The following is a 14,076-nucleotide window of genomic DNA, read 5'->3' as shown; positions in this document are numbered from 1 at the left end:
AGAAACTTAAACATTGTGTAAATAGCACAAAAAAATTAATTAAATTTCAAACAGGGCCCACTGGTACAAGCTGCACTGGGACCCCATAAACCCCAGCTAAAGCCCTGGGTGAAGATATAATGCGTGTGGGTCTTTTATTGTGCTTCTGCAAAGTTCACTTAATTTATCAGGATTTATTTTCAATGTTAGTCTAGCTCTGTGTTCATCTGACTCCAATTTCAAGTGATCATTAAATTTAGGCATTATTTCTAATTAAAAACTGATTACAAATGTCAATTATGTATTAATTTAGATATTTGATTATTCTAGAAATCCCATACTTTCAATTATTCGTTCATTAACGACCTGGTATCGCTTAGTAGTGCACTTGGCCAACGGTGAACACAGGCACAAACTCGCCAGTTCTGTACTTAGGATACAGGGTGATTATATCCCACACCCTGCTGGCAAATATCTAAAAGTGTATTTTTTCTATAATCACTAAAACTGTAACTTGTTAAGTCAGTGACAGTCAGAAATGAGAAGTCCCTAAAGATGTCCCCCCATGGTCCATTCATTGGTACTTCGGTATGATCTATCCTTGACACAGATTTGCGGAAACACCAGACTGTACTTTAATCTACTAGAAATAATGATTAAATAATGATCAAAATAAATCAAATACATCAATTATTTTTAGTCAGATAAAAATGTATCATGCCAATTACATTATTAAACAATTAGAAGCCAATTCAGAATTAAACTCAGTTCCAATTCAGATAAATACATAACGTCAATTGCTCAAAGATGAATCTAAGAGATTCATACTTGACAGCAGAGAGACATACAGCAGCATGTTAGAGTTTTAGTGCAGAGACACATGTATTGGTTGGGAGTTATCTGGTTACAGAATGCCCAAGTAGCCCAAGTTTTGTCACTTTGCTTATATACCCAGACCAGAAACAAAGAAATCTTCAAATCAGTTGTAAAAACATAAAGACCTTTTGGTTTGTTAGGTTCTTGTGACTAAAGGGTGGCACCTGGCTGGAGAAAAGGAAAACATTCTCACACACCTCTCAGCGCCTGAACAATTCTTAAAAAGTTTTCAGTCTTCCTCATAATATAAGTGACTACTATGAAATTGAGACCATTTTACCAATCACACACAGACTTTTAGAACAAAACTAAACATGAAAAGGTTACAATCATATTTTCTTAATATATAATCACCACAAAATGTAAGGATAGCAACTTGAGTTCACTTGGTCACTTCCAAGTAAACTTTCAGTGACCTGTGACATATGTCCATGAGGGAAGGAGGGGGCTTAAGGATGGGATCTGTTTTGAGTGAGTTCCTGGCATTTGGTTAATTAATGAGAAGATAATTTTGCCTCTTACAGTATCAAACAAGCCCTGGGGCTAAATTAGGAAAGACCGTAGTATCCATAAGCTCTAATGTGACGGTTTTTCTCATTGCTTCTGTGCATTTCTCGAATCATCCTTATTATTTATAAATAAGTTATGTTCATTTTTCAAAACAATTTGTATGAACAGCATCACACAATGGATTATCTGCAAAAGCCTTTGACTAACTCAAATCTTTAGTTCATTTCTCAAAAGCAATATTTATGTCAATGAACATATCAGTGCCATCAGAATGAAAAGTCCTTGTGTCATTGTTCACAAACAAGATAGTCAAAATGCTTAGTCATGTCGTCACTATAACACTGATTGCACTCTGTCAACACAGTTAGGCTTTTATTTGTGCAGGTAACATGAATTAATCTATGAAATGTTCGGTTGCTGCGTCCGAATTCGGAGCTTCTTTCACAAGCTTTTGGCTGCTTTATTGTTTTACTAACCAACAGATGAGGCTGCTTTTGACACATTCGAACCTTTGAATCTTTCCCAGAACTGTCAGAGGGAAATTAATATCAGTGCTTCACGAAGTTTTATTTGCGCATCACTACTCGCCGCTCCACACCCCAGTTCAGCGGGTGGCGCTAAAACACACACGTTTCCCAAACACCATTAAACCTCAGAGGAAGAAGTTCAGTTTCACCGAGATCTCTGATGTTTTGTCGCGATGCTGATTTACTACAGACTGTTAGAAATGTACTTTATGTACATAGAAAAGCACAGTTTTTGAATCAGGTCAGTAAATACCTGTAATATTCTCATCCTCTCAGTCGTGACTAAGTTTTAAAGCAAGCAGGAATATCTGGAGGAGTATCATCTGAACTGAGATCTGCTGCTGTGAAGATGGTGTTTGTTAAAGAAGAGAGTGAAGAGAACACGAGTGAACCAGAAACCTGGAGAATAAAACACGAGGAACCAGAAACCTGGAGAATAAAACACGAGAAACCAGAAACCTGCAAAATAAAACACGAGGAACCAGAAACCTGGAGAATAAAACACGAGGAACCAGAAACCCCCATAACAAAACAAAAAAAACAAATAGGTTGGTCTTTATTCTTCATTCCTCTTTAATGCCCTTTAATTGATTTTACATTAGTGCAATCTCAAAAAATTTGTGGGCAAAGGTTTACCTGTTTTCCTGATGTTTTCTGGCTAAAAATAATTAATGTACATTTATGACACTGTACTTTGTGTTATATTACCCTGGCTCAAAAAAGGTAAAATGTTTTATCCCTTCTGTCTGCCTTTTTCTTTATATTTAATTATATTTGCCAGGGTCTCCCAAACCTCTATACATTTACACTGTTTATATAATTGATGCAAAAAAACAAACAAAATGGAAATATTTTCTAGTAGTTGTATCATGTCTGCTGGTACATCCGGGTTCACTTTTATGTCCTTTCACTTTTTTTATGATTTTTCATGTACTGAAAAGTTAAACTGTTTTTCTTTCATTTCAGAGCTGATGGAAGAGAACGAGGAGAGTGAAGAAGTGAGTGAAGTGGAGGAGCAACATCATGACAAACCTGGAGAAAAACCTCTGAGACGCTCAAAGACTAAAAAGACATTTTTAAAGGAAAGGAGAGCCAAGAAATCTTTCACGTGCAATCAGTGTGGAAGGAGTTTCACAGCCAAACAAAGTCTTAAACTTCACACGAGAATCCACACTGGAGAAAGACCATTCACATGTGATCAGTGTGGAAAGAACTTCATGCAAAAAAGTAATCTTAATGTTCACAGGAGAGTCCACACCGGAGAGAAGCCGTTCACATGTGATCAGTGTGGAAAAACATTTCTTTGGGCATCAAACCTGAAGGAACACCTGACAGTTCATACGAAGGAGAAACCGCATTCGTGTTCTGTGTGTGGAAAGAGTTTTTCACTGCTGCAAAATTTACATAGACATGAGAAAATTCATTCTGGTGTGAGAGATTACATGTGCTTTGAGTGTGGGAAGGCTTTTTTTGTTGCAAACAGTTTAAAACGTCACGAGATGATTCACTCTGGAGAAAAACCCTACAAGTGTCCACACTGTGACAAGAGATTTAATCGGTCAGGAACCCTGAAAGCACATAAGAGGATCCACACTGGAGAGAAACCGCACACGTCTGATCAGTGCGAAACGAGCTTCACTATTAACACTCACATGAAGATCCATGCAGTGGAGAAACCAGATCAGCACAGTCTGAAATCACAGTAAGTAGTTCATCTTTAAGTGCGGAGCAACAAAGTCTCTTCTGTGGAAGTTAGTCTCCTGAGAGCCACAATGATTCTGAGTCATTGACTGTTGTTTTCTGTCTTTTAGTTAAAAAAAAATAATAATAATGCAGCATAGCGGGAGTTTGTAAGCATCATTACATTGTAAAGTGATGGACATAAGGACATACAGAATCATACCTGAAACAGAAAACTAATAAATACAGTAATATTCCCTCCACACTTCGGAAACTGTGCATACATAAACACATCTCTGCATGAGAAGAGTTTCTCTGATGGGGGAAGGGCATTTAATATCTAACCATTTTATAAAATAATCTACACGGCTGATTTCAGTCGCTCAGGTGTGCTTTGTGAACATGACGCATTGATCTACTCCGTATGACCAAAAATTACAGAGTATTTTAAGTTCTTTCCGCTGTTTTAAATTAAATTTTTGCATTTAGCAGATGCTTTTATCCAAAGCGACTTACAGTGCATTCAAGCTATCAATTTTTACCTATCATGTGCTCCCGGGGATCGAACCCCCAACCTTGCGCTTGTTAACGCAATGCTCTACCACTTGAGCTACAGGAGCAGGAGTTTTTGGAAAAAAGTGCAAGTGATTTGCCATATAATAGCTATTTTACTATCTTACCATCTAATGTTAGTGTCGTCTTCTACTTGTTTAATGGTTGGTGAACTATGCTGGATGGCAAATTAAACTTTCATGGGTGATGTGTCTGAAGCTCAAAATCTGTATATAGGTTTATTACTTCCTCCCAATCCCTGGACCAATCAGAGTTTTCTCAGAGTGTGTTTCTGCAAGCGCTGTGTGTTCAGCTCCTCTAACATTCACAGTTAGCTCTTCATGCCCCAGATTAGGTTCAGTATTCCCATCTACTCCTATTATATTCTAGACCCTAAACCTGAGTCATATATACATTTAAATAGTGCTCTGTTTAGCTGCCAATCCATTAAACCTTTTTCTAAAATATCCTCATACTTCATTCTATCCTCCCCTTTCCTAAAGTGACTAAATAACATATCACGACACACATTATATTGACTACACATAAAAAGCATGTGATATACAGTTTCAGGTACACCACACACAATGCATAACCCATAAGAAATTATTATAATTATGCCTCTTTCCTCTGCCCAAATACTTGTAAGATGACTATTCGTTGATTGTTGAAGATTCACCCAGTATGTTATTGTCAACATTTCCCTTCTAATATCTAGAAGCATCTCTCGCATTTCTACCCCAGTTGCATCTATAGGGGATTATTTTAGCTGTTTTTCGCTAAATTAACTCTTTAGCTGGTTTAAACTGGTTTTGTGCTAAATCATGCTAGTAACATGCTTAGTGACTGTATAGCAACCAGCCCAAGTACCCTAGTAACTGCATATCAACACCTTAAAGGGTTACTCCACCGCAAAAGGAAAATTTTGTCATTAATCACTTACCCCCATGTCGTTCAAAACCCGTAAAGGCTTCGTTCGTCTTCGGAACACAATTTAAGATATTTTGGATGAAAACAGGGAGTCTTGAGACTGTCCCATAGACTGCCAAATAAGTAACACCATAAAAGGTCCAGAAAATAAAAAAAAGCATAATCAGAATAGTCCATCTCCCATCAGTGATTCAACCGTAACGTTATGAAGCGACGACAAAACTTTTTGTACATGAAGAAAACAAAAATAACGACAAAAAAACCACCCTAAGTACTCTAGAAACTGCATAGCAACACCCTAGCAACCACTCCAAGTAGGGCTGCATGATAATGGTTAAACTGATAATCATGATTATTTTGATTAAAATTATCATCACGATTATTAATAACGATTATTCTATCCTGCTGGGAAAAAAACTGCTAAAACCAGCCTAAACTTAGCTGGTTTAAGCTGGTCTCCCAGCTTGGTCAAGCTGGTTTTAGCTGGTTGTTCCAGCCGGTCTCCCAGCCTGACCAGCTAAGGAAGTGGTCAAAACCCCTCTAAAACCAGCCTTCTGAGCGGGCTGTATGACCAACTAAAATCAGTCAACCAGCTTAGGCTGGTATTAGTGTTTTTTTTTTGTTTTTTTTTTGCAATAACATTTCATGTGTCCTTAATCAACCTCCACTGACTATACACTGACTTCATTTAACCATGATAATGCAAAACTCATGGTTTTGGTTAGTGTTTTGTCATCTTTATTCAAATTACATTTTCTAAAAGACAATTTGTTCGCAAATGGGAAAAAGCCACTCAGATTGCATAGTAAATTTGCTCAAAGATCATTAATACACAATGAAAACTAACATTGCCATGCCATTTTCAACGCAAAAACTGTTAAAAACTCTAAATATAAATTCCAACAATTCCAATTTATGTACATTTTCGCCCATTGTATTGTCACAGGTAGGAAAAGCGCATTTATTCCTCAAACACAATAGATCCATTACTGAAACTCAGTGAAAGTTTGATCATGGCACATTTGGTAACACAAACAGTACAAATGGCTTATGAAAAAACACACATTGTCTACATGACACTTTCATGTAAGCAGAATATCGCTGTGGAGTGATCGCTAAACTCGTATGTTTTCATATCATCATCAGCGCTTGTTCCGCCATCAGTGAGCGCACACAGGGTTGCCAGATTGCACAAACTAAATAAAACACCAGGCAGAAAGTGTATCCTTAAAGGAAAAAAAATCTCTGTTTTGGGGCTTAAAGCTCTTCACATCTGGCAACCACAAGCATGAACGCTAGTGAAGACTTGTTTGCAATGCAAGATTTATTAAAATTAAAAACACGTTTCAGGATAAATAACGAGTCGGCCAATATAGTGACAAGGATTAATTTTTATGTCCTTTCACATTTATCTTTTTTTTTTTTTTTTTTTTTTTTTTGAATTACTGACAAATGAACTGTTTTTTTCTTTTATTTCAGAGTTGAAGAAAGTGAGGAGAATGAAGAATTAAGTGAATTTGAGGGAAAAAATCATGTTAAAACTGGAGAAAAACCTTTGAGTAGCTCTCAAACCAAACGGAAAGATTTAAAGAAAATAAGAGCCAAGAAATCTTTCACCTGCACTTTCACCTGTGGAAAGATTTTGACAAGCAAATATAATCTTGATGTTCACATGAGAGTTCATACTGGAGAGAAACCGTACACATGTTCACACTGTGACAAGAGATTCAGTCGGTCAACAAATCTGAAAAGACACGAGAGGATCCACACTGGAGAGAAACCGTATCCCTGCACTGCATGTGGGAAGTGTTTCAATAATTCATCTGCTCTACACAGACATACAAAAAACACTTGCAATTTATTATTGCTGCATGAATATTATCAAGCTATTTGAATCTAGCCAACCATTTCTATATGCGATAATATCAAGACATTTGTGACCCTGGACCACAAAACCAGTCATAAGGGTAAATTTTTCGAAATTGAGATTTATACATCATCTGAAAGCTGAATAAATTAAGTAAAACAAAGTGATAAACCATCTTAAAGCCCACCCTTGGATACCTGTATAGTTTTGTAATCGATGTATGAGTAATGTAAAGCAAGTAACAGTGAGTAAAACAAAGGTAATGTGTGTGAATAGAGTATTAGCACTGTAAGTGAGATTAGCGGCAACCAAATTCTAAACGTGCTGTAGCAACAAACAGGAAGTGATATCAAAACTATGAAAACATTCATGAAAACAAGGTGTTTGAGGCAAAGTGATATACTGGAGAAAATCTGATGTGTCAGAACATCGGATCCATGCATTAGTTCTTAAAGTGACAGCAGCCTAATACACCTGCAGCTGTCTGTGTCATTAATGATAATCAAACAACAAAAGAAAAAGAAAAACTTCACTCTCTAATCTTGTCTGGATGACTTTAACAGCATTAATAAGCATTAATCCATCAGTTTAAACAGGAAAGACCATACAGTGTTACTTGACATTTGATTCATTTATTGAATTTGCTTTGTAAGCTATTATTCACCTGAATACTACTGGTAGTTTTTTCTTTAGTATCCAAATTATAGGTAAACCTTATGTATATAAATTTTAAACACTAAAAATACCTTTATATTGGTGCAATTACAAATAGATGTTTTATATTGATTGTTTTTGTAATAGTAATTTGTTTAAACAGGCTGTTTATTTGCTATAGTTTTTTAAATTTCAGAATATAAAGCCAAGAATACTGTTAAAGAACCGGACTGATGTGCAGTATCATAAGAATATTGATACCGTTAAAACCTTAATGAGACCCATCCCTGCTTTTCAGTAGAAGAGCGAGATCCATCTGTTTTCACTTTTGTTTTCAGTAATTATTGATCACTTTTGCTTTGAATAATTACTGATTAAAAGATACCTTTTTATTAATATGATATTGTTACTTTTTATATTTTATCAACAACTTTTATTGTCTGCTGATTTTTGGGCTTTCTGGTTTAAATTTATCAATAAATCTGAATTGAATTGAAAGCCTTTTTTGTCGTATTTTTCTGCATACGGTGATACGGTGAAATTAAGAGCGCATTTAGTGCATTAAAGTCCTGATAAATGAAGTGACCATGTGATCATGTTGCACACTGATATTCTGCATATTGTATAAAAACAGCAGTACAGACAGAAAAAGACTGGAATGAATGAAGAGACTAGTTGAATAACGTGACTGCAAAAGTGTTTTACAGTTTTTTTTTACAATCATTTTGTTACCAATTTCAGAACCTTGATGTCATTTTTCAAAACTCAAAACAGTCATTATATGTAACACAGGCTGTCCGATGTTCAAAACTTTAGAGTTTGTACTTGGCTAACTGGTGCCAAGTTCAGGAAGCAGACAGACTGGCTAAACCGACCGTCAGTTAATTCTCAGCATATAGAGACTCTTTGACCTAGATATCACACTATAGAGACTGTGTCTGTTCCCCAAGCTAGAAAATACAAAAACAAATGTCCAAACCAATTTAAGAGTAAATTGGTTTGGACCCCACCAAGATTACTGTTATAAACATGAACCACGTCCAAAAGGTAAAGGGGGAGGTGTTGCTACAATATATAAAAAATATTTTCAGTACTTCTCAGAGGGCTTCAGGTATAACTCGTTTGAAGTATTGGTGCTTAATATAACATTATCTAGAGAAACGACAAGTGTTAATGATAAATCCCCTGTGATGTTTGTACCAAGGAACCATACAGACTTTATTAAAGAATGTGCTGATTTTATATCCAAGTTAGTGGTGGCTGCAGATAAAGTTTTAATTGTTGGTGATTTTAATTTCCATGTTGATAATGAAGATGCATTTGGATCAGCATTCATAGACATTCTGAACTCTATTGGGGTTAGACAACACATCTCAGGACCTACTCATTGTCGAAATCATACTCTAGATTTAATACTGTCACATGGAGTTGATGTTGATGGTGTTTAAATTATGCAGCCAAGCGATGATATCACAGATCATTATCTAGTCTTGTGTAAACTTAATATAGCTAAAACTAAATTCTACTCCTTGTTACAAGTATGGTAGCTTTGTAAGTAATCTAACTGATTTATCTTAATTCCTTAGTGCATTCAAAAACTCAGAACAACTTGATGATGTAACAGAAACTATGGAATCTCTCTTTTCTAGTATTTTAGATGGTTGCTCCTTTGCGCTTAAGGAAGATTAAGGAAAACAGTCTGACACCGTGGTATAATGAGCACACTTGCACCATGAAAAGAGCAGCCCGGAAAATGGAGCGCAGCTGGAGGAAAACAAAATTAGAGGTATTTTATAATTCCTGGCGGGAAAGTACACTATCCAACAGAAAAGCATTAAAAGCTGCTAGATCTGATATGCCGATGTCATTTTACTCTTTTTGCAAAATCCTCAATCATCTCTCCATGAACTAGCTAAAACCATTGATTCATACTCTACAATCTCAGATTATGCGATAAATTGGAATAAATCCTCAATTTTTCCACTACATCAAACCAAATGGGATGTGGCAGCCCGTATATCACCCATTACTCTATGCACAGGTCACATCACCTATTTAGGCATTAAGGTTTCCTCCAAGCTGTCAGAGCTGACTGGACTCAACTTCACTCCTTTACTGAAAACATTAGAAGACGACCTTCACCGCTGGCTCAATTATTCATTTATTATGTTTATTCATTTATTATGTTTCTATATATTATATTTCTTATTCATTTTCTTTAGCTTATGCATTTTCGTTGTTGTTCAGTCTCATGCTTGTAGGGTTTCATGAACTGTTTTGTCTGTATGAATAGAAATAGATGTTTATGGAAACCCAAGGTTTATGGAATGTTGTTGTGAAGCAGTTTTGGTATAACAGTACATGTTGAGTCTGTGCTGATCAGACGAATTTGAACATTGAGACATACACTGTTTAATAAACTCTGTTACTTTTTACCATCATCACTTCATCTGCTGCTTCTGCTTTTCTCTGGCTTTCCTCGGTCAGTGAACACTCAATGCTGATTGGCTATTTTTTTTCCCCAACTGAGGCACGAGAGCTCAGCTCGGCCTCCCCCTCCCCTTCTCTGTCACCTAGCGGTTGTAATTAAATCAGCAGATTCAGCACTTTGATGATACGAAAGCGGCGCTTTCCAACTTCAGTAACGTGGCATTACAGCTTTGAAATTAGAAACAAAAAATACACATTCTGAGACATGAATTGAAATGAATTGTGAATTTTATTAACATTAAATCGTCCTCATTTTCACCTCAAAATTTTTGGGAAGCTGTGCCTCCCCTGCCTCCCCCAACGAGCCGCCACTGACCCTGTTAAATCTTTGCTACCAACCTCCTTGTTCCTCATATTTCATTCTCCAGGTTTCTGGTTCCTCGTGGTTCATTCTCCAGAGTTCTGGTTCCTCGTGTTTTATTCTCCTGGTTTCTGGTTCCTCGTGTTTCCTAATAATGTGCTAATTAGCAAGTTTCATGATGAATGCGGCTAAAGTAAACAGTCTCGCAGAGAGTGGCTCTGAAGAGAGGGGCGGTCACAACAGATCACAAAAACATAAAAAAAAAAACTACAAAAAAACACTCTCTCAAAAAAGATCTTTTTTACAACACAAAAAAAAACTTTTTTTTTACACTACCGTTGAAAATGTTTTTAATTTTTTACATTTTAAGACCCTAAAGAATCATTTCAACTTGTGGAAAACGGTCATCCAATGACCCCTTTGAACAATGGGATAAATGATGGACCAAACTTAACTTAAATGGAACCTACTATAAAACCCATTTTTACATAATATCTCTAGTATTCTACAGCTACTGTAGGCTATACAAGTATTAAATAAAGTATAAATATCAAAAAGTTATTTGCTCAAAACAATATCATATGGTTCATGTCCCGAAGTAGCATCTGATGTCACTTTGGTCATCACAAATATTTAAACTGTGACCTCCCCAAAAGATATCATCCAGACTGGACACGCCCTCAATGTCTTTAAATAGCCTAACTCATTATCTCTTCTTTTTTCTTCCTCCAGACTCCAATGCTGTCATCTGCGTCTTGTCCCACAACTAGACCATCAGCTCCTGGTAAACACTCTCTTACCAAGAGCTCTTCCTGATGCTTTGAGGTTCATCTTTGTTTGTAAACTGATTTTAAATATTTCAGCATTTATTGCTGAACTGCAGTGGGAGGAGCTTCACTAATTATGCAATTAGTGTGGGAGGAGCATCACTGATGATTTGTTTGATGTGTGAGAGGAGCTGATATGCCAAAATCTAAATTCTCCTGCTCTTGATGGCGCCACACACGACTGCTTCAGTGCTTGGCTCTCCAGTTTGTACTGTTTTTGTTCGTTTTTCCTGTTTTTTGTTTAACAAACACGATTAGTTTCACCAGGGATGAACTGCTGAACATTCGGCAGAACACACCACAAAATCTTTTACCAGATTTCAATTATTCGGACGTTTAACTGAATGTTGTTGTCGGCGGAGCAGCGGCGCTGATCAAACGCTTCAGGATGCGCAGACGGGGGAAGCGAGCCAGTGCACTCGTCAGACTCAGGAAGCGCGGATTTCGAACACCGTTGCCTAGCGTCCTCTGGCAAATCTTCGCTCCCTACCCAACAAAACGGACGAACTCCTTCTGCTCTCCCGGACAAATAAATCAGATCTAGAAGTGCACTTTGTTAACTGCAAGACATTCTATTCGATAACAGGACTTAATGACTACAGACCTATGGCTCTAACGTCTGTCGTCATGAAGTCATTTGAAAAACTGGTTCTGGCTTATCTGAAGGACATCACAGGACCCTTACTGGCCCACTGCAGTTTACCTACCGAGTAAACAGGTCCGTGGAGGATGCAGTAAACATGGGATTGCACTTCATCCTGCAACATCTGGACAAAACAGGGACTTAGGTGAGGATCCTGTTTGTGGAATTTAGATCATCATCCCAACAGCCCTCCAGACCAAACTGACCCAGCTCTCTGTTCCTATCTCTATCTGTCAGTGGATCACCAGCTTTCTGACAGACAGGCAACAGCTAGTGAGACTGGGGAAATTCATGTCCATCAGCCACTCCACCAACACTGGTGCCCCTCAGGGATGTGTTCTCTCCCCACTGCTCTTCTCCCTCTACACCAACGACTGCACCTCAAAAGACCCCTCTGTCAAGCTCCTGAAGTTTGAAGATGACACTACAGTCATCGGCATCATCCAGGATGGTGATGAGTCTGCTTACAGACAAGAGGTTGAGCAGCTGGTGGTCTGGTGCAGTCTTAACAACCTGGAGCTGAAGACTCTCAAAACAGTGGAGATGATCGTGGACTTCAGAAGAAACCCCCCTGCACTCCCCCCACTCACCATCATAGACAGCACTGTGGCTGCAGTCATTCAGATTCCTGGGAACCACCATCTCTCAGGAACTGAAGTGGGACAATAACATTGACTCCATTGTTAAAAAAGGCCCAACAAAGGTTGTACTTCCTTTGCCAGCTGAGGAAGTTTAACCTGCCACAGGAGCTGCTGAAACAGTTCTGCTCAGTTGTCATTGAGTCTGTCCTGTGTACTTCAATAACTGTCTGGTTTGGTTCAGCTACAAAATCAGACAGAAGACTACAGAGAACGGTTCGGACTGCTGAAAGGATTATTGGTGCTCCCATGCCCACCCTTCAAGAACTGTATACATCCAGAGTGAGGAAAAGGGCTCATAAAATCACTCTGGATCCCTCACACCAAAGTTACCCCCTTTTTGAACTTTTGCCATCTGGCTGGCGCTTCAGAGCCGCAAATACCAGGACAGCCAGGCACAAGAACAGTTTCTTCCCCCAGGCAATCTACCTCATGAACAATTAAATGTTCCCCACTTATGCAATAAAAATGTTCAATATCCTTATATTTATTTGTTACCCATCCATCCTAGTACAGTCGTGGCCAAAAGTTTTGAGAATTACATAAATATTAGTTTTCAAAAAGTTTGCTGCAAAACTGCTTTTAGATCTTTGTTTCAGTTGTTTCTGTGATGTACTGAAATATAATTACAAGCACTTCATACGTTTCAAAGGCTTTTATCGACAATTACATGACATTTATGCAAAGAGTCAGTATTTGCAGTGTTGGCCCTTCTTTTTCCAGGACCTCTGCAATTCGACTGGGCATGCTCTCAATCAACTTCTGGGCCAAATCCTGACTGATAGCAACCCTTTCTTTCATAATAACTTCTTGGAGTTTGTCAGAATTAGTGGGTTTTTGTTTGTCCACCCGCCTCTTGAGGATTGACCACAAGTTCTCAATGGGATTAAGATCTGGGGAGTTTCCAAGCCATGGACCCAAAATTCTGGTCCCCGAGCCACTTAGTTATCACTTTTGCCTTATGGCACCCTCCATCGTGCTGGAAAATTCATTGTTCTTCACCAAACTGTTGTTGGATTGTTGGAAGAAGTTGCTGTTGGAGGGTGTTTTGGTACCATTCTTTATTCATGGCTGTGTTTTTGGGCAGAATTGTGAGTGAGCCCACTCCCTTGGATGAGAAGCAACCCCACACATGAATGGTCTCAGGATGCTTTACTGTTGGCATGACACAGGACTGATGGTAGCGCTCACCTTTTCTTCTCTGGACAAGCCTTTTTCCAGACGCCCCAAACAATCGGAAAGGGGCTTCATTGGAGAATATGACTTTGCCCCAGTCCTCAGCAGTCCATTCACTATACTTTCTGCAGAAGATCAATCTGTCCCTGATGTTTTTTTTTGGAGAGAAGTGCCGCCTTTGCTGCCCTTCTTGACACCAGGCCATCTTCCAAAAGTCTTCGCCTCACTGTGCATGCAGATGCGCTCACACCTGCCTGCTGCCATTCCTGAGCAAGCTCTGCACTGCTGGCACTCCGATCCCGCAGCTGAATCCTCTTTAGGAGACGATCCTGGCGCTTGCTGGACTTTCTTGGACGCCCTGAAGCCTTCTTTACAAGAATTGAACCTCTTTCCTTGAAGTTCTTGATGAACCTATAAATTGTTGAT

General features: G+C 38.3%; 1 protein-coding gene across 1 annotated transcript; it reads left to right on the top strand.

The window, feature by feature from the left end:
• Window positions 1-2,505: 2,505 nt before the first annotated feature.
• Window positions 2,506-8,520, top strand: LOC109107500 (zinc finger protein 235-like). The gene is made up of 2 exons (XM_042719396.1): window positions 2,506-3,594; window positions 6,534-8,520. Exons 1-2 carry the CDS (start codon window positions 2,735-2,737, stop codon window positions 6,946-6,948), a joined length of 1,275 nt encoding a protein of 424 aa, XP_042575330.1. The 5' UTR covers window positions 2,506-2,734; the 3' UTR covers window positions 6,949-8,520.
• Window positions 8,521-14,076: the final 5,556 nt, after the last annotated feature.

This window comes from Cyprinus carpio, chromosome B3, assembly GCF_018340385.1.
Source record: "Cyprinus carpio isolate SPL01 chromosome B3, ASM1834038v1, whole genome shotgun sequence".
In the NCBI taxonomy this organism is placed as follows: Eukaryota; Metazoa; Chordata; class Actinopteri; order Cypriniformes; family Cyprinidae; genus Cyprinus; species Cyprinus carpio.
This window is presented reverse-complemented; position numbering and strand designations above follow the sequence as displayed.